Here is a 26,055-nt window from a genome sequence, read left to right as displayed (position 1 = left end):
CACGTGTGCAAAAAAAAAAAGAGGCTGTGGAAATTGCCGGGAAAAGAGTTCTTGTTTTTTCTGCTGTCGTTTCAAGCCCACTTAAGTCGCACACTTACGCGTGTACCTGAAATTCACACACACGCTTCCACATTTTTGTCTATAATTTTCATTTTGACAGAGCATTTTGTAACTTAATTAGCATTTTCATATACATAAATAACTTTTTTTTGCCTGTTCCTGTGCTCTGTGTTGAAAAAGAAGAACGAAAAAGAAGTGTCAACTTTTCAGATGTTGCTGCGGCGTTTGTTGTGCTCGCTTTTAATTAAGTGCAAATTAATATGAATATAGCAGCAACGCAGAATAGATTTAATTAAAGAGATGTTTTCAACAGAAGATCGTTGAATAAAAAATTCAGTAAAGAAATGAATTTTTGTATATTTTATATGATTTGAAAGATATCTTTCCAAAGATTTATTTATTTACTTTTATTTACTTCCCAATTTTCTAGTTTTAATTGAGTCAAGTGAATTATTTCGATTATATTTTCTTATTCTTTGACAGCTGGCTTTTAACACACCACCTCATCCCCACTGCCATCGTCCTTCGCCCGATTTGAGTCCTGTAAACTTGACTTAACAAGACACATACATGTGCAAGCTCGCATGCATTGGCATTCCTGCAACTTGTCATGCAATTCTGCTGCTGGAGACTGACACTTGTCAGTCCCTCCTTGATGTCCTGCTCTTTTCCCAACTTGTTTGCTCCCGCCTGCCTGGCAGTGCATAAATGCCTTTTAAGTCGCTTTAATCTCCTTACATTTCAAGTTGTTTGCTGTTACTGCATAATTAATTAGTGAAAAATAGCAGACAACACGGAGAATAAAAGTGAAAGACGACGGCAAAGTTGGAGAAGCCGACAGAAGCATTTGATGAGTGTCAGGATGGGAAGACGGGGAAAATGGTGAAAATGGGGAAAGTGTTGAAAGCCTTGCAGTGGCAGTCTGTTTACACTCGAGGCAAAGGCATAAAAAGGACTCACACCCAAGCACACACTCGCACTCACTCTCCCTCTCGACGCCTTTCTTCGCTTTCCCTCATTGCTTTCTCCCGCATATTTTGCCGCCTATTTTGCGTCACTTTTTCTGTGCTTTGTAGCTGATTATTTTAATGAAGCATCCTTGCAAGTGTTTGACACGTCTGCCTCTTCGTTTGCATCACTTTTTCCCCTCTTCCTTCGCACTGTCAAGGTGCAAAGCCTTGCGGTCACTGCGGCGTATGCGTGATACAACGCTTTACTTACGAAATACATATTGGGGGTAAAATCTATCTCTCATCTGAACTTTACGTACCTGCAAATAGAAGAAAAAGTTGGGATTTAGTATGGTTGTCAATCGAGTTACATTTGGGGTTTTTAATGGGATATAAGGGGAATTACGTTGATCATAAAAGTAAAAATCCATTCGATAGAACACCGCAAGTAAGCAAAATTAATCAAGACTTTGCTATGCAGTATTAAATTATAGTTGGCAGAGCTTTTCCCTTTCTACAGAAAGCTAAGCTCCAACGTCTAATGGCCAACCGCGATGTCCTCAAACGACAACAAAGATTATGCACTTCATTGTCATCTGCTCCCTGGGCCACTTTACCCCTTTGCTCCCCAGCTCCCCAGCTCTCCAGCTCCGCCTGCCTTCCCTGCTGTCATCAGCTTAAGCTGCATGCCTCAAGTGCACTTAATGTGCAACACACACAGCGGCGCACAAGCTAGCTCGCAACTGGGACATCAGCCCGCAGCCTCAGTCGCGTACTTTAAAGTGAAACAAGAAAATTGGTAATTGCTGCAGGTCACCCCAGGACCTGTCATCCTAGCTCCGCCCATTGTGCCACTGCCACCCCCCCCAAAAACACCTTCAAAAGCACCGCAGCAGCCGCAAGAACTCCGCCTTGGAGCAGCGATTACAAGCAGAAGGAGCCAAAGGCGGTGGCAATTACAACAAGAAGGTGGCCAGAAGCTGACTCGGCAGCTGTCCTCTAACCTCCCAGCTTCACCACTCATTAATGCCACTGCAGGTCAGATCCGCTGCCGGAATAACGCTCAATCTGGCTTCAATCGAGGCGTTTTCTTGCCCTTTTGGCAGATTGATTTCAGATTTGCGAAGCTTGATTTTTCCTGTCCCCCTTTTATCGGGCATCATAAAAGGAAATGTCCGACAGTTGCCGGCAAGAAAAAACTTTGGCACACACTTTAAAAAGCCACAAAATTGCCATGCCCCCCCTCCTGCCGAGTATTGTTTTAATGTTGCCGAGCAAAAAGCGAAGGAGATGCTGCAGATGCCGAGAAACTTGAAATTCATGCGAAACTTTCAACTTGGGACTCACTTAGAAGGGGAAAACGAGGAGATTTTCCTGGGTGGAAAAGTCCATCGACATTTATCTGTACGTCTGACCTTTTTTTGTGTGCTTTCTACGAGTGTTTTGCCCAAATGTAATTTAGTTTGATGGGCGTGCCACAGACTAGGACAATTCTGTTTTACATCCCCATCCGCGCTTGTCACATGTTGCATCATCATGCCACCCACACCACCACCCCCACCACCAGCACCACACCACCCCGAAGCACCACAAACCCCACGGATTGTCGGATTGTTCTATCTCCACAGCATCCTTGGCCACCCATTGGGTTTTATGTGTTTGTAATTAGTTTTTGCAACGGGTAAACTCGAAGGGCGGTTGGCTAATGCGGGGGCGTAACTGTCGTACCGGAAGCGGAAATGAAATTGCTTGCAATCATTTTTCAAAAATAGTAAATGGAATATTTCGTAATTTGAAATTAGCGCGAAGCGGAAAAAGCGCTCGCGACGGGGGAGAGATAATAATAAACAACAGCAGGCGAAGTTTCGGGGCGGTTTGGATATTTGGCCATTTACAAAATGTGCGTTAAGCACTTCTCGGGCCACCGGACTTTTAATGAATTTGCGTCTTAAAGCTGCAAGTAATGGCCAAAAAGTGTTGCCTACTTATCGCTGGACGGGCGAGGTTTTCCCGCCCCCAAAAGGGAAATTGAGTGCTGGCTAATGCCGCAAAAAGCGGCCAGAAGTGCGGCTAAGTCGGCAAGATGGAGATTTCAAAAGCGGCAGCATCATAAATTTTGGATATTTTCTGCCTGGAAGTGGAGGTTAGGGGGAATTACCCAAGAAATATATTTTAAATGAAATAAGGTAGATTAAAACTGAAACTTATAAGACGGGATAAAAGCATGTTCATTTTGTGAATGCAATACCTTGGTAATTGCGGCATATTAAACGAAAGGTTTCATTTGCACAAAAGTAATCCCCCTTGAATCGAATTCCACACAAACGGCAAACCATCAATGCCAAACTTTCCAGGAATCTCTAACATAACATTCCCTTCACGGCCCTGCAGACCCCCCAAGTCATGCTCCAGACATTATCATCATCATTAAATGTCATTATGTAAATAAAACCAAATAATGGGAAAACGGCTTCAGCCGCTTTCGATTTGGGCAACTTTTCAATAGCGGTGGCTGGCAGCAAAGTTGTCCGGGCACGTGAAGAGCCTAATAAAGTTTGGGCCAGGACCCATAAATATGCGTCGACAATTCCCGCAAGGCAAGCCGAAATCGAAAGGAAGATTGTGGGGATAAGGCGTGTGAGCCGCTTGCGTGAAGTTGGCATCGCGCAAACAAGAAAGCGGAGTCGACAAAGGCGATGCGGCAAGATTACGCATACGCCGTGTGTGCCGTGCAAATACGAAATTAGACGCACACGCCGGCATCGGTGACACTCGCCTCGCTCCGCCCCGCCCCGTCCCGCCTCTTCATTCCTTTATTTACCTTTTTTCCCGGGCCTCTTAAATGCCTCGCTGCGCGCAATGAATTTGTTATGAATTTATATTCTCAGCCGGCTGCTGGCTGAGGCCCAAATGAAAGTAATAAGTTCCATGTGGATGCATCTTTCGCCCCCTTCCCTGCAAAGGCAGCAGAAACGTGCGACAAACGACCATGATTACGCTTTGAGTAAGACAACAGGGCGGGTTTGTCTGGTGTCACCCAGTTGCCCCAGCCTCCTCTTCCTGCCCAGGTTAACTCCAATTTGAAGGCACATAATGCCGACAATGCTGACAATGTCGTTTCCCCACCCGTCCACCCGCGGGCGCCAGAAACATTTCTATTTGGCATTGCTTTCGTTTTCAATTTGCCTGCTGCCGTCGTCATCTTCAGCGGGCGGATTGCCTCCAGCAGCTGTCCAAAATAAAACCGGGAAAGGACGACGGCGTGGCTGTGCTTTTGTCGGCCTTTGCCGTGAAAAACAATAAATATTAAAATAAAATTCGTTAGGTCGGAGGAAGCCAGGGAGATCCGTTTTGTAAATGCTTAAAGCACCCTGACAGTAATTTGAACATGTAATTTGAATGTTTCCAGCGACATTTCGCAGGGAATTGGTGGGCAAACTAAGCGATTGATTCTGTCTGCTCGGCAAGGGAAAATATTCGTTTTGCAGCTCGTTCATTAGTATTCGTAACGTTTGCCAAGAGCCATTAATTACTGTGTTTATACGAAGCCGAGAGCGTTGCACGAAATGCTGTCAGAAATTGTTTCACAAACACCATTTTATTTGTTTTATTTGCAGAGAATGTTGAGAGCGTTTTTAGGGCAAATTACATTGAGTGCCCAGAAGAAAAACACAAAACAGCCCACTTTAAATTCTCATAAATAAAGGATGAACCAGAGCTAACCTATTAAATGCGATATTTACTTCCGGAGTTTCTATACCTGAGTAATCTAAGTCTTATAGTTATTATTGGCCTCTCTCAATGGCTTCCAGTCACTGAAATTTAAGGCTCAATTTCACGGCGTAGGTTTACAAATTGCATAAACCAAATACCGTCTATTCAATTCTGAAGGCAAGGACACCACACAGCCAGACTCACGGGCAAAAACACCCAGCTTGTCCTTGCAACGGCGAACGGCGAACGGCGAACGGCGAACGGAGACGAGAGATGCTGTTTATAATTTTATCAACTTGTATAAATATGACAAATCGCTTTATGACTTCTCACGCAGCAGGAGCGCCAAGCCAGAAGGAAAGCGAAGGGATGCGGCCAAGGAAAAGGGAGTTTTCGGTGGAAGGAATGCCATCCGACTGGCGCCTTGCAGATACCAAAGAGGGAAAAACACCAACTCAGCAGCTCCAGGCATTCGAGGCAGACAGCTCCCAAAACAAGAAAATAAAAAGGACGACGGAAAATTCTATACGTATGCTTATACTGAAATAATCAAGAAAAATGCTTTGCACTAAATCAGCAAAAGGCGAGCTGGGAAAGCAGCCAAAGGTTGCCAGGAAATGAAACCACAGGCAGCTGGCTGTTGACGGCGACAGTGTCCTTCCCCTGATTTCCCCCAGTGTATCTGTGTGCGTTTGTGTGTGAGTGTTTGTGCAAAGTTATGTTCTGCGGTCGGACACGGGGCGTATGCGCAATCTTCAGCGTGCAGCTTATGCGCTTTTCCGCCTCACGCGCCTTTTCCGACATCTGCACTCCCGATGCTATCGAAGTGCCAGTGTTTTCCTTTTCGCAGCTTTCCTTTTCGGCGGCTCTGGTCCTGTCTTTGTTTCCCCGCTTTTCTCATTTGCATAATTATGTTTCTTTTTCGGTTTCCGCGCGAGTGTGGGTGGCTTTTTTTCATCGCGCCTCGTTAAATTGAGCGTTAAATTCGCTGCCTCAATATATGAGCGAAACTTAATTAGTGTGGCCAGGGAACAATGACTGTGGAATTGTTTGCAGAGTTGAATACCGGTACAGAAATCGGTTTCTTCTTCTTAATACCAAAAAATATTTCAGAAGAGATTTAGTGGTTTTTTATGGAACATATCTTCATGGTAATTGTTCTTAAATTTTACAATATCGTATAATAGTAAACTTAAATCTTAATAGCATGCCTTATCTTCTTAATCCACCCCTCCAACTTCAATTATCTATTGCATCCCCAGGCAATCCCCAATTTCCATAGCTCCCCGCCTCGCTCACTCAATTATCGGCGAACATAATGCGGACATCCCCACCGTGACATCTTACCTGCTGCTTTCCTTGCCAAATGGCATCGCCTTAGCCCCCAACTTTTGAGTCTAAAACTCCAGTCGGGGACCCGGTCGTATGCTACATAATTTTGTCACTAATCCGGGCAATAAGATTGTTTAATTTTGCGCTAAACTTAACGCTTTCTTTGCCTTTCTTTCCCTCCTTGTCTGGCTGCTGGCAGCTTTTCCTGCTTTTCCTGCTTTCCCTGCCTGCGCTGGCGTGGTTTGTTTTTGTTTGGCATTCCCCAGGACGGAAAGACCCAAAACCCCCATTCCACGCCCACCTCCGATCCACAAAGCTATGCAAATTGAGGCACGGCACACCTGCGGAGGCGACCGGCGGCTGCCGGAGAAATGAAACGTAACGAAATGGAGTCGAGGTCTCGGTCTCATGTGCATTGGCATACATTACCTCTAGTAAATGTTACAATCTAGCGCCACTCCCCCTATTCCTCCTCTCCCCCTTCCCACCCTCCTCTTTCCACCACCTATTCAGAATGCTTTATTCACGCGTCAGGATCCATGTCCTCCCAGTGTGTGTGTGTGTGTGTGTGTGTGAGCCTCATTTCGTTTGATTTCGTGCCTGTCCTGAGCTTTGCAGCATTTCCCTCTTTTTTCTCGGTTTTTATATAGATTGTATTCTGCTTCCTCCTCGCTTTGTGTGTGTGATAATAAATTTGCCCTGGTCTAAGGCTCAAAGGGGCGAAAGGCTGGGAATCTGGGGGATTGCATGCTGGGGCTCCTTTTCTCCGTTTCTCGGTTTGCCTTTTCGCTGCTGCTGCTGCTGCTGCTCCTTCGTCCTTCCGCTTTTTAAGGTATTTTTATGCAAACAAAACTCGAGTGTATGCAAATATTTGAGTTTAAGTGTGTTTGCCATCCCCCACACACACGCACACACACATGGGAATGAAGTGAGGGCAGCAAAATTAAAAACCGACTCAAATGAACCATGAAACAGTGGGGAAAGAAAAGTTCTAGATACCCTTTAAAATGTAATCAATCTGGTACGGATTATAAAATGATATAACAAATTCTCAAAATATTGAAGCTTTATGTTATAATGAAAAGTAATATCCTTTAAAAAACTACATCTTTAAGGTACAGCAAAAACCATATGTATAATTCCCCGAAATGAAAGCCACAATCCACTAGCTACTCTCGAGTTCTCCATCTTCCTCGCACATTCCCAAAGTCGCCCATTCGCATTTGTTCATTTTGCTTCAATAAATGTGAAAATTATTAAATTAAGTGAGTGCCTTTCTCCAGGCTGGCTTTCGCCATATGCCATGCCCATTGTTTAACCCCCCCTCACCCTCCCCCTGCTCCTCCTCCTTGTGCTCCTTCGCCTTCTGGGAAACGAAAGTGGTTTTATGTTTATAAGCAAATAAATTACTGTGTAAATAGGTTAAGTTCCCACTCCTCGCTCCTTGGAAAATGCCTGCCCGGGGCCCACGGAACAACAATTTCCTCCCAGTTGGGACTATTCCACTCGCATATGTGTGTGCTCGCATCCTTGTGTCCTTGGGGATTTGTTTTGTGCCCTGCTCCATCTAATTCCTTTTTGTCGGGCCCCAAACGTCGTGGCATTTAATGTGACAATTAAATTTCATTTTAAATAAAATATCTGGATATTATTTAGGTTTGTGCACATTCTTAAGGACCTTCGGGCAAATGTAAATTGCTCCGACTGTGTGTGTTAATAGGGGAAATCTCGGTTCCAAGATCAAAATTATTTCATTGGGTGAGGAAGGTTGAGGGTTTTTATATTTCAATAAGAGGGTCGAGTATATAAATGTTTGAAGTGGCTACGAACCAAACATATAAATTCAACCTACAATTTGAAACCTCTGCCGCACTTTAATTAATGTTGTATCAACATTAATCTTCGATTCAGCAACGCCATTTCTTTGAACCTCAACCACAGCCCTGAAGTTCATGACTCTCGACAGAAGTTCCCTTTAGTTTTCCCCTTCAATAAACACATTTCTAATCATTTCCCATCGAGTCACATAAATTGTCGCCATATCTCCTTGCCAGCAGATCTCCTGACACTTTCGGTGGCAGTGGCAAATGATAAATTCGCATCGCGTGTGTGAACGCGCAACGAGAAATTATCAAATAAAACTGCTGAAATAATTACGGAGGGCGAAGTGAGCGGGGGGAGCGAAAGAGAAATTGTGGCCAGAGTTGTCCGAAATGAAAGAAAAGTAATTAAAAAGTGCGAATGAACGAAATAAAAACCGAAAACGATGGAGAAGTGAAAATTAAAACGAAACGAGACGAGGCAGCAGCTGAAATTCGTTGACGCTTCCCATTAAGCTCAAGGGAAGAAGCGGGCTGCTCACTGTCAGCGAAAGGATTAAAGCCGAAAATAATGATAATAATAATAATAATTATGAGTGAGAGACAGATTGTCACGAGTTGTCAGGCGAGAAAGGGGCGTCGGCCTTGAGCAGGTTGAGTGGAATTCATCAGGCACTTGGAGACACTTTAAGTTCCTCGCCGGCGCAGCTTAATAAACATAACTCATACGCAGGGTAGGCCACAAACGCTTTCATCGTCCTGGCCCCAAACACTTGAGGCTGTCTGAGGATGTGAGAGTGTTTGTGTACCTTTGTGTATGTGCGTCTGTGTGTGTGTGCTTCTCGAGTGCCAGGTAAACACACACAAGACGGAGATAGGCAAACCTAATGCGAGCGAAAAGGAAATGGGCGTGGAAAGGGAAAAGAGACTGAGGCCGAGGTAAGGACACATTTCCCTGCGAGAGCCTCTTGAAACTATTATAAATGTTGACAATAATGGCTTTTTAAGCCTATTTTCCAGCACTCCGGAAGTCTGCCGCTCACCCATTCCCCACACCTGTGACAATAAATGTCATTTAAATGAATTCATTATAATAAGTCAAGTTGATAGATGGCGAGGGCGCCGCATTCGAGCCAGTTACCCAACTCGAAAGCAGGAAAGCAGGAAACCGTTTTGTTAGCACACCCGAGACGTATATAAACCGTAATCAAACATTATGATTAGTCGAAAATAGGGGAAAAATGAAATGGAAAACTCACACTCGCCGGCAGCCTGTTTTTAATTGGGCGCACAAAGCTTACAAGCGAATTAACATGGACAGTCGCAAATCGCAAATAGCAAATCGCCAAACGCCAATCGATTCGCCAGGCGATTGAGGAAGAGGAATCAGCAAGAGTTAATCCGCCAGCCAGAAACCCCAAGCATATGCAAATCATGTTTGACAGCATCAAATGGCACACACACACACCCGTCGTCCTCGGAAAAAATCCAATGAAAATGCCAAGCAAAAGGAAAACACACAAAGAAGCAGAGATGAAAACCCGAGTGAGGCAATCTATGATACATGACTTTGTGCAGAGATTATAATGCCCGCTGATTGTTTAATCGCTTGGAAAGTGATGGAAAAGTTGGCCATAAGTCCCCAGCCCAGGCGAAAAGGGAAATTCAAAGGGGGGAGTCGCAGGAAGGGGAGGGAGTCTCGGGAAAGGCATTCGAGTGTGCCGATGATGGCAGCAAGTTAATATTTCCATATGCTACGGGGCGATAATGTGATTAAGGTTGCCTGCATGGCGCTCCGAGGCAAAACGATAACCATAACCTAGTGGGTGCGAGTTATCGGCAGAGAGGCAACAAAGTTGGCTGAAGGACTCTATTGATACGTTAGGGTAATAGAAAAGCCAGCTGGGGATTACCAGCGAGAAGCCGAGTAATAAACTCAAATGAATAAGCTTCTCCACAAGTAGTTTTCCTTCTTCATTTGCTTTGATCGGATGCAAACTGATGATCAATGAAATGGTTTTTATTTGGAAAACAAGTGCCTCCTTTAGCTTGATTTCAGTTACCCCAACACGGTGTAAGAGCATTCCCTGCGCACTTTGGCCAGCTAATCCGACCGAATCCAATAACGTTTATCTAGTCCCGTGGCAGCCAGCTAATAGCAGGGCCCTCAAAAGGCAGCCGCCATGAATGGCTTGTTGATGCAACACTCGAGCAATCAATAAGCCAGCTCTTCGAGCAGAGCAGCTCCTCTCGACGAGGACAACAATGGAACGGCTAATGCCTTTTCACCCAACCGGGCCGAAACCAAAACCAGAGCATTGAGTGATATAAATATGCGACCATTTCCAAGCGGAGGACAACGCGGCGCCAGATAGATGGGAAATGTCTGGGGGGCGGATAGTTATAAACAGTAAAAATGTCTAAAACGTTTGCCAATCCAAGGGATAAAAATCTCTCTGGCCCAGCGTATTTCTTTCAGAGACAACAAACAAACGACAGTAAATCATTCTCAGCTGCGAATGGCGAATGTTGAATGTGGAATCAGGAATGGGGAATGGGGAATGGGATTGTACGGGAATCGTGGGTGGGTGACTAGTTCCATTTAGATTTTTATTGTTGTCGCCATTTTTCTGCCGTGGGTGGGTGGAGCTCTTCGCCTACTTTGCGCTGCGGCAGTAAACATACCGAAATGCTTTTTGAATTGTAATTTTTTCTCCAATCCTCGGGGCTCTCGGACTTCGCTTCTGATTCTGCTGCCACTGGATTCTGGATTCTGATTCCGATTCTGCCGATGACGTTTCTCGATGAGAAGAGCTCTCGCTCTTCTCCAGTTTCTGATAAGCGTGATTGAATTGATTTTCTATTTTTCCCTCTCAGAGGACCGCCTTTGTTGTTGCTGCTGTTGCGCCACTTTGCTGATGGATATCAATTGAAATGCTTAAACAGGCGCTTTGCGCATTTTCAATTTCTATTCGCACAACCGACAAAAAATGGGAGTTCGTATATATATGTATATACGTGGCCGGAGAAAGATATTTGTTGATTTTGGCCGGCAACTTAAATTGTGCTGTCACTTTGCGAGGGGTCAGAAGAGGGGGAGTTGCCAAGCTTCGGCTTTCGATATTGATTTCGCGTGCGAACGCATGTGCTCAAAGCCCGGCCAAAATGACGGAAGTAATCCATTGATTGCTCGACTATTTTCGGTTGAAAATAAGGAAATTTGCTTCCGGCGTTTCGGGATTTGTTTTTAATATCTATTCCGCTCGATAGATCAAAAACAAATATACTGAGACTTAATTTCAAGAGCTTATGAACGGTGTTGTGCGAACAGTTTTTACTCGTTAGTGAGCGGAAAATCCGAAAACCAGGCAAAAAGCGTGGACTGATACGCAGAATTTTAATGGTAAAAATGTGATATGAAGAGCAAAATACCAAGCCGTTGCTTAATTAAATAAGCAAATAAATAATATTGATATTTAAAACACATTAATTAAAATCCTGGTTACGCCTCGAAATGCTGTAAAATAATCATGAACTCAAATTAAGTGAAACTCAAACTAGTAATGTATGGAATATGTAAGGTGCTGGTTGAAGCTTAAAGTAATTTAATTTTATCTCTCAATCCAATTTCGCATCAACTCCCCTGGCAACCTTTAGTTTTATTCATTGAAAATATTTCATTTCCTTTGCCAAACACAAATTCCAATGAACTCCCGGCTCCACCTCCATTCTTTATCTATCTCATAATATGCAAATTCGATGTGTAAGCGACAGTACGAGAATTCCTGGCCGTCATTGTTCAGTTTTTGCAGTAGATAAGGGAGTGGATACAAAAGAGGAGGTGGGGGAGCGGGGGGCGGGGGGCAGAGGCCGAACACAATTCAAACATTTATCGATTCCATTGTTGATTAGCATTTTCCACTCCACTCCGAAGGCGCTCGCCCGCTCGCTCGCTTCATTTGATTTTCATCGGGAGCGAGAGACGAGCAAACAAAGCAAGAAATGCCAAGGGCATTTGGCTCCCCGAATCGTTTGTCAACCCCTGGAACTGGAATATGATAAGCACCTGCCCTCCGCCAATCCCACTTGGGTTGGCCTGGCACCTCTGTAATTTGATGACCCTGTGCGCCATCCCAAAACTATTAAGTAAATTGAATATCTTTCTATTTTTGGTTTTCCTTTCCTCTGTTTTTTCCCCTCTGCCCTCGGCCATCCTAAAATAGAGAGCAAGACTTGAGTTCTAAATTACACTAATGGACACCGAAATGTAACCGAGCAAACTTTTCAGATGAACTGCAAAATCTGCACTGGGAGCGAGCCGAAATGCAGATGGAAAGCGGAGATGGATCCCATGTAGTCATCATCATCATCAAGTGACCAGGGAACCGGAGCGGGAACGGGTTTTCGGGGGTTTTCTAAATAGCTGCGCTCCAAGTGTTTGCCACAAAATGTGTGCACAGGCAAACTTTTGACCATAAATTATGGCATTTATTCAAAAGGCAAACGCTCCGGAAGTCCAAGGGGAGTATTATCCTTTCTCCGGCCCGCCCAGAGAAGCTCTGTGGATTTTCATTTATTAGCCCCTCGTCCAGTCCACAGAACTCGCAGTCCCAATTGACAGACAGTCCAGAAATTTGACCAGCCGTAGAGAGGAATTGAATTTCTCGTTAGGAACTCACCCTACACTGCGAAGAAAAGTTGTAATCTTCAAAATTAATATTTAATATATTTTTTGTATTTATACTTTTACAAAGTATGTAAACTCTTTAGTAATGAATGACATCATTTTTGAAGGACCGATTTCCTTGATTTTCTTTCGATGTAGGATGTGGACTTGCAGTTTTCTACCCAAAGCGGCAGCTGTCATGTAAAGCTCATTTAACAATGGCAACCGAGGCGGCCCACCATCATCCTTTTTCTGCCCCCGCCCCCACCCCCACCTTCAGTTCGTCCTGGAGCATAAAAAGCGCAAGTTTCTCCATGGCGCGTGCAACTCGAAGGCGCTGCTTGCCGCATGCCGCAGCTTCATTAAAATTGCAGCAGCCACCAGTCAGTGAAGGAAGTAGAAAGGAGAGGGCGGCGGCAAAAGGGGGCGGTTGGGGGGTCGGAAAAGGGGGAGTGGCAGGGGCGAAGTGCCAGCAAGATGGCCTAACGACGTCAGCACACAATGGAGCGTACAATGCGGATGTGTGCGACAAAAACATCGGCAACAACAACAGCAGCAGCAGCAGAAAAACCGAAACGGCAATAGAACATTCCACAATACACCCAAACGCCAGGAGGCCCAAGGATTGGGGGCGTGGCAGGCGGGGCAGGCTGCACGAGTTTAAAGGCGGCAAATGATGGCGGGTCTAAGTCGAAGGCGATGCACAGTGGGTGGAAAAAGTATATAACTAAATTTAAAAAGTAAAGAGAAATGTATACCAAATATGCACTCTAACTTTCATAGTTCCCGTTTTCTATTTTTAATGAGAAGTTAACTTTATTAAGAAATTAGGCTTTAATATATGCAATGTAGTTCCCAAAATAGTGACAATGGTTTAGCTGGTAACGTAATAAGCACACATTTTTCTTTTACCTATACATTTCTTTTCACCTTAAAATAAAACCACAAGTTTTTATAGCTTTCTTTAGAACCACTCCCACTGTTTGGAGCTCGCCCAAGACGTCGAGGACCAAGCGGCAAGGACAGCGACGACATCTCGCGTGACCTGAATTATTGGTGGCATATTGCCACTCATTGACTTTGCCGCAACGCCCGAGGCAAAGAAAATGCGCCACTCGCCTGAAAGGAGCGGCAAAAGAGGAAGAAAAAGAAAGGAATTGAAGGGAATGGAAAGGAAAGGTTACGAAAGGGATCCGGAATGCAAGGAGTAGGTCCATTGAAGCAACTTAAAGTTTACTGGGCAAACAACTTGCAGCGACCGGCTTTAATCAATTTCTCTTCAAAAATGCAACAGCCAACAGCCAAGACAAAGGACGAGGCTGGCAACCAGGGATCCTGGCGCTCTCGCATCCTGGCATTCAGGCGTCCTGGCAAGCCCGGCGACAAGGCTGACAATTGTTTGTCGAGTTTGTCAAGCGTGGGACGCGAATGCAACAGGAGCAGCTCGTTCTGCAGCTGCATTGTGGCGGCTCCTTCTCGTCCTTCGCAATCCTTACAAATGTGACGCTGCTTTGTTTGTTTGTCTCGCTTTATTTCACCACTCGTCGACGACATTGCGGTTTAATAATGTGTAAAGTCAAAGTTATTTGATATCCCCAAACAGACGCACACACTCCCAAGGATCCAACCGCATACACACATGGAGTCGGCCCGCAGCCTTCGTCCTTCGTACTTTTCCTCAGTTCAGTTAGTCAGTGCTCGAGTCCCAGGCGATGGCTTTTCTTCTTTAAATTTATTGGGTTTTCTGTCTGCCATTATTTGTTAGGCACTCCCTGCCACGCCCCCCATCCCCCATCCTTTGCCACCAGCCCCTTTTCCCACACACACACGTCTCATTTCGCTCGCGAGTTCCGCAAAAATTGAAAATAAATTGAACGACGTTTTTATTGATCTCGCTTTTCGTTGGAAGTGGTCCGTGTTTCTCCTTTTTCAGTGCTTAGTTTGACGCTTAGCTGTCGTTCGGGAAAAACAGGGAAAAGAAAGCGGAAAATGGGAGGCGGAGGCTGAGGAGTCGGAGTTGCGGCTTTAAGCGGCAAAATCTGAAATGTCAAGCTGGAATTTATTTACCAACTGAAGAGCAATTATTTACGGTTCAGTTTAATTGATTTTTTCGGAACAAATAGGCGAGAATGGGGCCTAAGGTTGTCCTTTAAAAATTAATACACATCAATTGAATATACATTTTTTGCCTCAATAAGGAAATTATTTTTGCCCTGCAAGAGTGACACGTATTTTCCCATTCCCTTTGGCAGCGCGTTTGCTGTTAATCCAATTCCAATCAATATCCTGCCTGCCTCACAGCTTTTCTACTTCTTCGGGTTAGTCAATAATCCAAGGCAGTCACTCAAGGTGAGTGATCAAGAGTTGTCGTCAGTTGTCTCCGGACCTCGTCCGCCTGATTGACACTCGTATGAATATGTAATCCCTCAATCTGTCAGCGAAATGAAATTGCAAGTCCAAAGCGAAAAATATTTATTTGCAGAAGGCACTATTTCCATATGCGCTTTTCCCACTCTCCCATCGCTGACTGCATTAACGCGACTTTCCCCCACTTTTCCGGGGGCGAAAAACTTGCGACATTTCTCACCCGATGGATGAAACGGAGTGGTGGATTCCCACTCGCATTTATATTCATCCCGGCCGGGCATTAGTTTTTGTTTGCCTCTCCGCCTTTGTCTTAGCTGTATGAAAAGAAATTGGCGCCCGAGCGGGGACTTGTTTGTTGGTCAGAACGGGAAAGTGTCCCGGGTTTGGGAAACTGTGGAGCGAGTCTGGCGCCCAAGTGCAATTTGTCAGGCTCGTGACTGGCTCATGGAAAGTGTGCAGGGGAGTGGGAAAGCGGGGCTGGAATTGGGAATCCGGCAGTGGGAAAAGCACCTCGCTCCATCTTGGCTCGCTTCATTTGTTGGCTTAAGTAACTTAACAACTTTACGCTTGCAACTCGCGTACGCGACTCCTTCGGCGACGTCCTCTTGTTTATATTGATAATGTGCCATTTATTTTATTTAAGGCATGCGCTCGCCTTGGCTCTCCCGCTCGATTTGCAGTCACGTTCCGGCAAAAGGAGCAAAAGGAGCTGGGAGAAGGCGACTGCGACAGGACGAATGAATTGTGTAGGTTTCAGCAACTGCGAAATGGCACCGCCGAACACACACATGTGCAAGTATGTGTGTGTGGCTATGTGCAAGGACATGCCACAACTTGCTGTTGCATAATGCATTAAGTGCTGGTGGGCGAAGTGTCCTGGGCGGCGGCGGAATGGCAAGTTGCTCTGCTGAGTTATTGACTTGAAGTTTGTTGCGGAATTTCCAAGTGCAACGTGTGTAAGGCATAACAAATTAGGCGCGCCCGGCACCAGAATGTTGCAGCATTCCGACTGTGGCAGGGGTAATGCGAGATGTGGGGCCATAATGGCAGGTGTACTCCACTCGCAACAGATTTCGGTGATGCCTTAAGGCAACGAGGGATTTACGCATCTTAAGTCATTTAATGGGGTTCAAGACACTGGCAAAGATGTCATCAAACGGATTTAAATCAGCGTTAGTAAGTTGGTCTTAATCCATCATACGGGGGTCGCTTGAAAAGGCTTTTATCTGAGAACTGTTTAAAGAAATAAAAGTATAGTTGCTTTGCCAGCTAACACAGCTTCATCTCACCAATTACCGAAAAATACACGTTTTTTGTGAGCCATTTGCAATTTCAATTGATTCAATGACAACCGCAAAGTTTTCGCTCTTTTCCCTACATTTCCATTCTTTTCTTTCCATTCGTTCACCATTTATTTTGAGCAACTATTGATGATTCTCCTTTTCTTTCGCTTCCTCCCATTGCTGTGCGCTCTATTTCCCATTTTCTGGGAAGTTTTATTCAAATTGGATTTAGTTTTTTTGGTTTATTTGTACATTAAGTTGCCCTCGCCATTCATTTCTTCTGCACGGCTGCTTATTATTATTATCGATTTCAGTGCTTTCAGTGTCCAGCAATTCTTCGTGCCAAATTGGAGAGGCGAGGGCAGTGGCAGTGGCGAAAAAATAGATAGATAATGGAATTAAAAATAATTGGATGACATTGAATATGTGGCTGAGCGAGCAGAATCAGAGCGGCGGGCAAAGTTTAATTTTTTTCGTTTGTGTCAGCCAGTTCTTCCTGTTGTCTTTAAAATTTAATTACCAAAGTGTTGGCGAGGCGGCTCGAGGCGGACCGGAAATTCGAGCGTCAACTACAAAATTGGTATGAACAACAGAGAAGCCCGCAGGAGGAACAAGGAGCGAAGATGTCAAAGTGGCCGGCTTTGTTCTCCGACCATCTGTCTCCCTCCCTTTTTCGAGCGGAAGAGTTGCCGTTTTCCTTTTTCTTTTGCGGGGCGCCATTTTCTTTCTTTCACTCCTTTCGACCATAATTTGCATGGCACGGGAACTTGACTTTTGTCGGCCCGCCCGAAAAGGGAACGCGGAAAATATGTTGCAGCGGCAGTGTCGGGAATATAATAGAAAAATAAGGTGCCACACAATATGGCCGAGAGCTTTACAGTTGGTTAAGTAGCAAAAGCGCGCGAAGCGGCGAAAGGACGCCGTGGCAAAAGGCGGCAACGGCGGATAAAGTGCCACCAGGCCACCAGCCACCAGTTACCAGTAAACCAGCCAGCCAGCCAACCAGCCGAGCATCCAAGCGGCAGCCCAGAAAAACGCTCGGCGAGCAGAAGGAGGAGTTTTTCCAGCGAGGCCATCGCCATCGCCATCGCACAGCGCCAGAGCATGGCGTGAAAATTGTGTTGACAAGAAAATTATAAACCGGAAAATGTTTTATGTTGTGGCTATGCGATTTTTCCCATTCTTGTGCCCTCTCACTTTCACACTGCCATCCCCCCTCGTATTCTTCTGCTCCGGGTCGCTTCCCGAGTGGCTTTTAAAGTTTCAGCTGGCTCATTGTGGTCAAATTAAATTGAGGGGAAATTACCAATGAAATGATGCCAATTTGCTAAAAGGGTCAGAGGTCACTAAGCGAAAAAGAAACGCTTGGCTGAGCTAAAAGGCATTCAAGTGGCGGAGGGAAATTTGTAAATACTACATAGATAGTGAGTTGCATGCTAACGATTCTAAATATCTTTAGAACCCAGTTCGGTTGAGTAAAATCATTTTATGTCGAATTAGAACGTAACGTTTTATTGCACCATAAAGTTTTGAAATGTTTTCAAGACTAAGCACACCGCCTTGCTTGACATTGACCCAATTCCGCGTTATTATTCTGCTTTAACTATTTCTTTGTGCGGAAAATGGCATTTAAAAGTCTGAAGCGCGGCAAGCTGGCTATAAATTAGTGTCGCGGCCACCGAGAAAAAGTTTAAACACAGCAACACAGGTACACGTGTATGCAGAGGCACACAATCAGAGGAGTGGCACATAGGCCTTTCGTCCTCGAACCGACGGCCATTACACACACACAAACACACACACACACCGTACACTCGTATATTATGTGCTGGTTACTTGCCACGTTTAAGTTCGTTAAACATTTAAGCCCAGGCTCGTTTTGTGTGTCAAGCACACACACGTATACTCGTGCACACGGAAAACTCGTCGTCGGGGACAAAAAGAGGTGAAAATGAGTGCAAACACACTCGCCTACAATTACAGCACTCGAAAGGGGCGAAGAACAGAACAACTGGCGAGCAAAATGGAAAAATGCGGAGGAGGCTGTGGGAAAACGCTCGGCGAACGAAATTGCCGGGCAACTTTACTGCATAGTTAATTAATAGGATAACACAATTAATTTGTGGGCAATGAATGTCTGAGCTTTATTTGCCCGCCCGCTCGGGCAAAAACTACAAGTGCCCAAGGGTCACTGGGTGTGTGTGTGTCCCTTCCCTTTCCCCATCCACATCCACATCCGCTTCCACATCTTTTTCCACTTCGAACTTGCAGCTGCCGCCGCTTTCCCGCAGATGATGTGGATCCTGCAGTCAGAACTCGCTTATCACGCAGCTGTGGCTTCGGATAATTGCCAAAAGGCTTATGAGATTTCCCCGGCCTGCCCAGAAACTAACCAAGTCACAAGGCTGACCCGCTCCTAATGATCCATCACAGATAATTGGAATCGTTGGGGGTTGGGCTAGATTAATGACGGAACTCGGACATCGCTGCAGAAGTGGCCGAAATTTTGAATATTTAATATACTTTCAAGTTCGACACGGCGGAGATTAAATCATAAATGGATTTTAATCGTCGTTGCGGTCACGTGTGTGGCAAGCCACAAACCCAAAGGTTAAAGGTTAGTCTACTGCTCTAAAGGGGTTTGCTATAATTTAATAAACTGTGCTTGGGTTGAACATTTTCTTTAATTCCAACAGAGTATGTTATATTTGCTTGTATCGTTAATAGGATGGTTATAACTACCAAGATATATAGATTGAGTTGGTTCAGTTTCTTTCTAAAACAAAGATTTTCTTTCTGGATTCCTAATACATTCATGGAAGACCAGTCCCAAAAGGCAAACAAGGAAAAATAGGAGCACCATCCAGTGGCTCAATTAACAACGCCTCCTCACCTCCCAGGCTACGAAAAAAAAAGAAATGAAAGCGTGGACTCTGCGAGCCAAGGAGCTACTTACAAACATCAGTTTTAACTATTGTTTGCACACTCGACTCAAGAGCGACAGGACGAAGTAGAGGAGGGGGCCGGGCAAAAAGGACGAACTATGCCCAACTTTAAGGACTGAGCCGCCGCTTCGGGTTTTGTTGGGATAACAAAAGGCCGTTGGCCAAACAAGCTGCCAGCGACGCCTAAAAGCGGCAGCGAAAATTTCAAAACGTAATTTTTTATGCTGTCACAAATTTGATGGTGATGCTATGCCGCCGCTCCTGCTGATGATGATGGCATTTTGTCAGCATTATATACTATACATAAAATACTCCACTTTATGTTGCCATTCTTCGGCAGTTGTTTGTTTGTTGCGGGTAAAACAAAAAGCTTAATAAAGAAGAGCACACCAAACAGGCAACTTAATTTTTTCCCGGCTCCTGTTCGCCATTGTCCTGTGGAAAAAAAAAACGCTGCTTTCACCCTTTTGTTCGCCCCTGCTAATTTGCCGCGTTGCTTTTTTCGGGCAGTGAAAAATTCAGGGTTTCAGGGAAAATGGAAACCTTTTTGCCTTTGATTTTGCCTGCCCTTCGGCAGGTTGTTTGTGTCGGGTTACAAAGTGCCAGATATTAACGAAGTGATCAATAGAATCGATTCTACGGGGGAGGGGTCTCTTAAAGCTAAAATCTTAAATTATAATTGAATTATTTGAGCTTTACCTTGAAGTTGTCCATGTCTAAGAGTGTCGTGGCCTAAAATCACTCGAGTGGTGATAAACGATTTGAGTTAATCAGCTGGTTCTTAGAAAACATTTTATTTGGTTTACACACAGAGAAAAGCCCTACAATTTCCTTCATATTTTCATTAGTTAATTACCGATTTGGTGGGGTTTTTCTCTATGTTCTTAGCTTTGATAGGGTTTCGGTGGGTGGTGGAACTCTCTTATTTGTAAGTCAAAGCCAAAGCCTTCTACGCAGGACCCAAGACTCAAGCCTCAAGCACACTCACGCACACAATTCTCAAGCTCAGCTCGGCGCTTCAGCTGCGTTTATCTTATGGTTTATTTTAGGCACTTAGAGAGACAGCCACTAAGTATAGTGTGTATATAGGATACTATATATATATAGAAGCACAGAGATACCAAAACGAAAATGGAGTTTATAAAGCACATAAGCACAAACAACAAAAGCGAGACAAGATCAGTTTTCGTCGAGGCCCTGGATCGGGAATCGGTATTGGATTATCATATATATATATTTTTTTCTTGTTTTTGTGGGATGAGAAATCATAAGTCGTAAGCTTACGGTCTACGAGTCACACGAAGCGATAGAGATTGGGGGGAGGGGTTTTTGGGGGATTCGAGGGAGTCTAGTTCGTTATCGGGGGATACTGACCTTGATGCTGTCGTAACAGGCGGTGACCTTGCCGTTCTGGACCTCCACGTTGGCCGGGGGATGGGCGAACTTGCACTCAGTGTCCTGGCGCGAACATTTGTTGCGCTGGAACTCGCGGCAGACCTCCAGTTGCAGCCAGCGCGAGTCCTTGCCGTTGAGCAGGCTGTTCATATTGACAACGTTTGCCATCGTGTATCGGGGTATAGATATATAGCTATTTGCTGTTTACGGATCTGGGTTAGCTGGAGTTTATATAGTTTAGCCTAGCGACTAGAGAAAGTTTTTCTGTTTTTCTTTTTTGGATTCTTTTTTTTTTTTGTAATGCTCCTCTCGCGACACGCACACACAAAAACACTAAGTTCAACAGCACAGATCAGCACCTATATATGTATATAGCATAGATCTATGGCAGATGGTATGATTCAGTTGGTTGGTTTCTGGTTCCTATCGATTTGTTCGTTAGCGTTTTTGTGGAGTACAAAGCTTGTGGGGGTAGCTGATAGCTTGGGGCTATAATTTTGATTCAAATCGAACGCTTATTCAAATATATATAGATGTGTGTGTGTGTTTTTATATCTATAGATAGACGCAGCTGTTAATTTTTGGATTTTATATTTTACTGCTTTTTGTGTGTAAGCTGATTTTACATTATCTGAAATGAGAGTAAAAGAGAGAAACAGAACTTTAGGATCATACCGACTTGGTTTACATTCCAAGGAGAAAAAATAGAAATGGCGACAGACAGAGACAGATAGTCGTAGAGAGAGATAGAGAGAGAGAGAGAGAGACAGAGCGATTCTAAATATAAATGTGTGATGTGGAAACTGATCATGTTTATATTTTTTAGAGTTTGGGGTTAGTAATGCGCAAATCGGTTGTGTTATGGTTTTATGCAGAATGCAATGCTTAAATGATAAGACAAACAAAAGACAATCGACAGACATAACCATATCACTATGGAGTATTTAATATATATATATTGCGATAGATTCCTAGGCTAAATGAGCGAATGGTGTGCAAAATAAAAGTTCTCGTTTCATACAACTTATGATATAGTCACTAAAAATAGTTCACCAGACACACACTAGTAGGTATCTGCTGGTATATATAGTTTATATAGAGCGTGAGCAGCGGTTGGCGTCCAGTTTGCAGCTTTCTGGAGGGGCGCGGGGTTCCAACAGCCAAAACAGCCAACAGCCAAGGGCCACAGCCAAGTAGCCACAGCCAAATAGCCAAATTAAGCCTAGCCCCTAAGGCAACTCAGCGCAATGCACAAAGACCAAATAAAAATTAACACTACGAATAAATATTATCAACTAAGGTGCACTAATGGTCGCAGAGATATATATATTCATGTGTCTCCAGGTCCGGACCAGCGGTGTTTAGCAGTTCAACGTATATATTTTCGATCGTTTAGCTAAGCAACATTTAAGAGAGAGACACCGCCTGAGAGACTTGTATTTCAAACTCGTGTGTACGAGTATTCACTTTAGCCAATTTCTTTTTATAGCAATGAAATAAATTGTTAAACGCACTTACCGCACCAGAGAAATATTTTAATGTATTTTCAATTAACAAAATACTGCAAAGAACTGTGTTAAATTAATATTGAATGGAAATGCATTGGGAAACTGGTACTTAAGATAGAGGAGCAAAAATACATGAGTTTCGTAAATCTGTTAGTGATTCAATCATCGATGACGGCACACAATTTGATATTTATATTTCGTTGTTATTAGCATTTGAGTTGTGTTTGTTTGCTTTCCCCCTTGCACTGTATTTTGTTTGGTTTGTTTTTATCTCTATCTTTGCTTGCCTGCCTGTTGCAATTTTTGTTGTAATCGTGTTTGCCTGGGTGTGTGTGTTTGTGTCTTTAATCTTATCTAATCGAAGGCAGCGGAATATGAATCAAAGTTTTTCGAAAAGGAAATCTACTAAAGCTTTTTGCTTTCCTGCCTTTGTTTATTTTTGGTGGGGTTGGTCTTAAGAAAAGTTCATCGGGAGTGTCGAACTAATTTGGCAATTGAAATTCAAATAAACGAGCAACAGTTTACACATTTCCTAATGCGATCTTATTTGTACAAGTGCAAGAAATACTATCTCTATTTCACATAAAATCCCCCATTATTTCCCAATAATAGCACACCTTTTTTGTTATTTCAATTATCGTTCTTTTAGGAGCCAAAAAGTTCCTATCTTTTGGCATTTCGAAAGATATCGCAGCGCCGCAGCAACATTAAGTTTCCCCAGGCAAGTCAATTTGAAAAGATACCAGCGAAGACAATTAATAAACTTTATAGAGAACACACACTCGCACACCGTATCTAATTTTGTTAGTATATGGATTTGTGGAGAAGTCCGCATGATGTCAGCTGCAAATTGCTTTTCCGTATTTCAACTTGATTTCCAAAGATATAAATTGTGACTTAATTTATGAGCTGAGAAATTGAAGACCCCTCGTCTACGTGCGTGTGTGTGGGCTAATGTTTATGGCATGTATTAAAATAATTCTTGAAAACTTTTTCGGCCAAAACAAAAATCTCTACACCACCAAAAAAAAAAAAAAAAGAGGAAAAAAAGAACACGCAAGAGCAACTGACGGGACGCCTACACAGCGGACGTGGCTGGGCATCAGGCTATGTGGAATATATAGAAAACAGTATAGCCAACAGATACAGATTGAGATAGAGATATAGATACAAATACAGAAATCGAAGCAGCGCCAGAAATTAGCAGCCGTGTCATTGACGCAGTACGAAAATTTATTGCCAGAAGCGGGTGTGGAAAATGCTGCACGAAAATAAACTTCCCAATAGTGTTTAGATGTGAAATTGGGCCAAGAATAATCGAAGGTTCTCCCGCCTGTGCGGATATACATATGAGTACGTGTATAAGACGCAGATCGGTGCATCCGCCGACCTACAAACAACCTTCAGACTCTGCTCTCAGATCTAAGGACACTCGCAGCTCGCCGGATTTCGGTTATTAAAAAATCATTAAGAGAAAAAAGTATAAAACTGGCGGACAAAAAACGATGCAAATTGATGTAGACCCAGACCCCAAAGACAAACGAGTTCAACAAGTTTTGTCCGTAGGTTTTGTTTTCTTTTTTTCTGGTTTTTCGGACTCGTATCAAAAAGTGTTTTGAAGGTTAAACTTGCCGAAAAAAAAAAAAACAAAAAGAAGACACACTCTGAGAATCGGAGAAACCAGCAGCCTGGGAGAGAGTGATGATTGAAAAACTGTTAATTTCCAAAGCGTTTAACGCAAGTCCACTAAATATTTGTTCACATTCGCATTCGACTTTATGTTTATGTAAGCTGAGTCAACACAAAGGCAGCTGTTCTGCCGGCACAATTTTTGGGGCAATCCTAATTGCATCTGCTCGAGTATTTTATGTTTGGGGAATTATAACTCCCTGAGTAGGTTGTAAATGGAAAAAAAATTTAACTAGAATTTATGGAATTTTAATTCATGAGAAAAGTGCTTTTATTTCGTGTTGATAAGGGAAAGCAAATTATTTCATATAATATACTAATAAGTGGTTTTACTTGAATTTATTACCCACTATAGGAAATCCAGATAAGAACTAGTGATTTCGTTCCGATTATCAAGCCAAAATCTGGCCATTAAAAATACTTTAAACACAAAATCAGCTGTTAACTTGACCGAAATTTATGAGTGGTTTCGGTGGTTTATTTTGCATAAAACGCTGTTCGTTCGCCGCCGTTCAATTGTTCCTTTTATCGCCGCCAGCGGCCCCAATCAATTATCCGTTCCTAATAACTTATCCAGCCATCCGTATTCCAACACACATGCCCCATATATTACGTGGACCCATACTATATACACAGACCAAATCGAGAGCGTTCTGCTGATAAGGCGGCACAACACAACAAATAGAACGCTGCAGCTCACAGTTGGCTGTGAAAGCACATTGTATATTTTGTTTTTGCAGTATACTTTTTATACTTTTTTTTTAGATATGCGACTCATACCGAACTGTATACAAATATAACAACTCGAGCGCCCGCCGTCGACTTACAAAGTGATCCCGTGCGGGCCGAAGTTATGACTAAAGCCATACACAAGTCGCTGCAAATGCCTGGGAGGGCCAAAAACACGGCAAAAAGCAGGCATTTGGCTCTCAGCCCGGGGGCGACAAGTTAATGCATTTAAAGAAACATTTACGCAAGCGAAGCCGTAGCAAAACATCGGTCAGTAACCGCTGTGCAACATTATACAACGCAACGCTCCTCCAGCGCCGCAGAAAAGCGAGGGCCCACCCCAAAGGTATGACACATATATTTAACGATGCGCTCATAAAAAAAGTGAAAGAAATGGAAAAAACGAGGGGAGTTTGTGGGGAACCTGGTTCGACGGCTGCTATCAATAAACGAGATTAGATAAAAGAGGGTGAACCCTATGCACTCACACGAAATACACACACACGCCTCAGTTGCAAAAAAAGAAAGGTGGAAAATGATAGTACTAGCAAAGCCCTCTTTATATTCGGCAAACAGCGCAGTCACAAAGACAACAACTGATTAGAATAATTGTTTCAAAAATTCTGCATTTTATGTGTATGTGTCAAACAGAGTTATTCCACAAATTGCACTGGCGGTTGGCACCAGGAAACTTCGGCGTCTACAAAACGATCCGTGGCAAAAACTCATCAAAAGATGGTCGGCTTAAATGTCAGCCATAAATGGCAAGCGGTTAAACGATCGGCTTATGGCTTATGTCATTCAGGTGGGTCGAAAAGAGTCACTACGACTCTATTTTATTCTTCCAGCCAAAACTGCTCCATAAATGGAGTTTTGACTTGCCTAATTAATTCCCATTGTCATCCGTCAGACTTGGCTAATTAATTTGGCAGTACACGATGCGTGGGCCGCAAATCTTTATTATTTCTTTGCTCTTATAAGTTTCTAAGACTTTTGCCTGACTGCCTTCATTGACAGCTATTAGCGTTTTTAGTGAAATCTCTTTCGAAAGTTGGTGTTCATATAAAAGAAATACATTCATACACTCGTCAGATTGCATTTCTTTGGGTCCCTTATTTGGTGGGGTAGATAATTTGGCAGAGCTTTCGAATAGGTGCTGAAAAGATCTGCGGATAGATCTATATATGGTCTTATGGATATGACTAAGGGGAAGAAAACAAAGCGTGCCGAAAGAGTAAATAATAAATAAATTGATTCGATAGGGAAGAGCTATCAGATTTCGCAGGGAAATTATGGTGTTATTTAAGTAGTAAACTTACACATTTCCGCTTTATGCTTGATATGTGAAGTATATTGTACGATACCAGCTTGGAGCAACAAATAATATCTGATTGATTTTACCATCAACACAAAGTATTTTATTATAAACCTCTACTGAATGAAACTTTCGTTTTCTTTGAAAAACCTTGTCCTAGTCCAGAGATCTTTCAGCATCCATATAATTCCACCTGATCTCGCCGTCGTATTCAAATCAAATTCGAAGCTCATTGTCACGTTTCTCTATCTACCGAATTCATATTTAAATTTTGGTTCGTTC

General features: G+C 43.6%; 1 protein-coding gene across 1 annotated transcript in view; it reads right to left on the bottom strand.

The window, feature by feature from the left end:
* Nucleotides 1-26,055, bottom strand: part of LOC108093614 (AF4/FMR2 family member lilli) — a 144,791-nt gene that overhangs the window by 73,316 nt on the left and 45,420 nt on the right. Inside the window, 1 exon segment of the mRNA XM_017193743.2 lies at nucleotides 20,512-21,163. Coding sequence (XP_017049232.2) covers nucleotides 20,512-20,700 — 189 coding nt within the window. The 5' untranslated portion in view covers nucleotides 20,701-21,163.

This window comes from Drosophila ficusphila, unplaced genomic scaffold (genome assembly GCF_018152265.1).
Source record: "Drosophila ficusphila isolate 14025-0441.05 unplaced genomic scaffold, ASM1815226v1 contig_414, whole genome shotgun sequence".
Lineage (NCBI taxonomy): Eukaryota > Metazoa > Arthropoda > Insecta > Diptera > Drosophilidae > Drosophila > Drosophila ficusphila.
The sequence above is the reverse complement of the archived record's forward strand: the minus strand, read 5'-3'. Positions and strand labels throughout refer to the sequence as shown.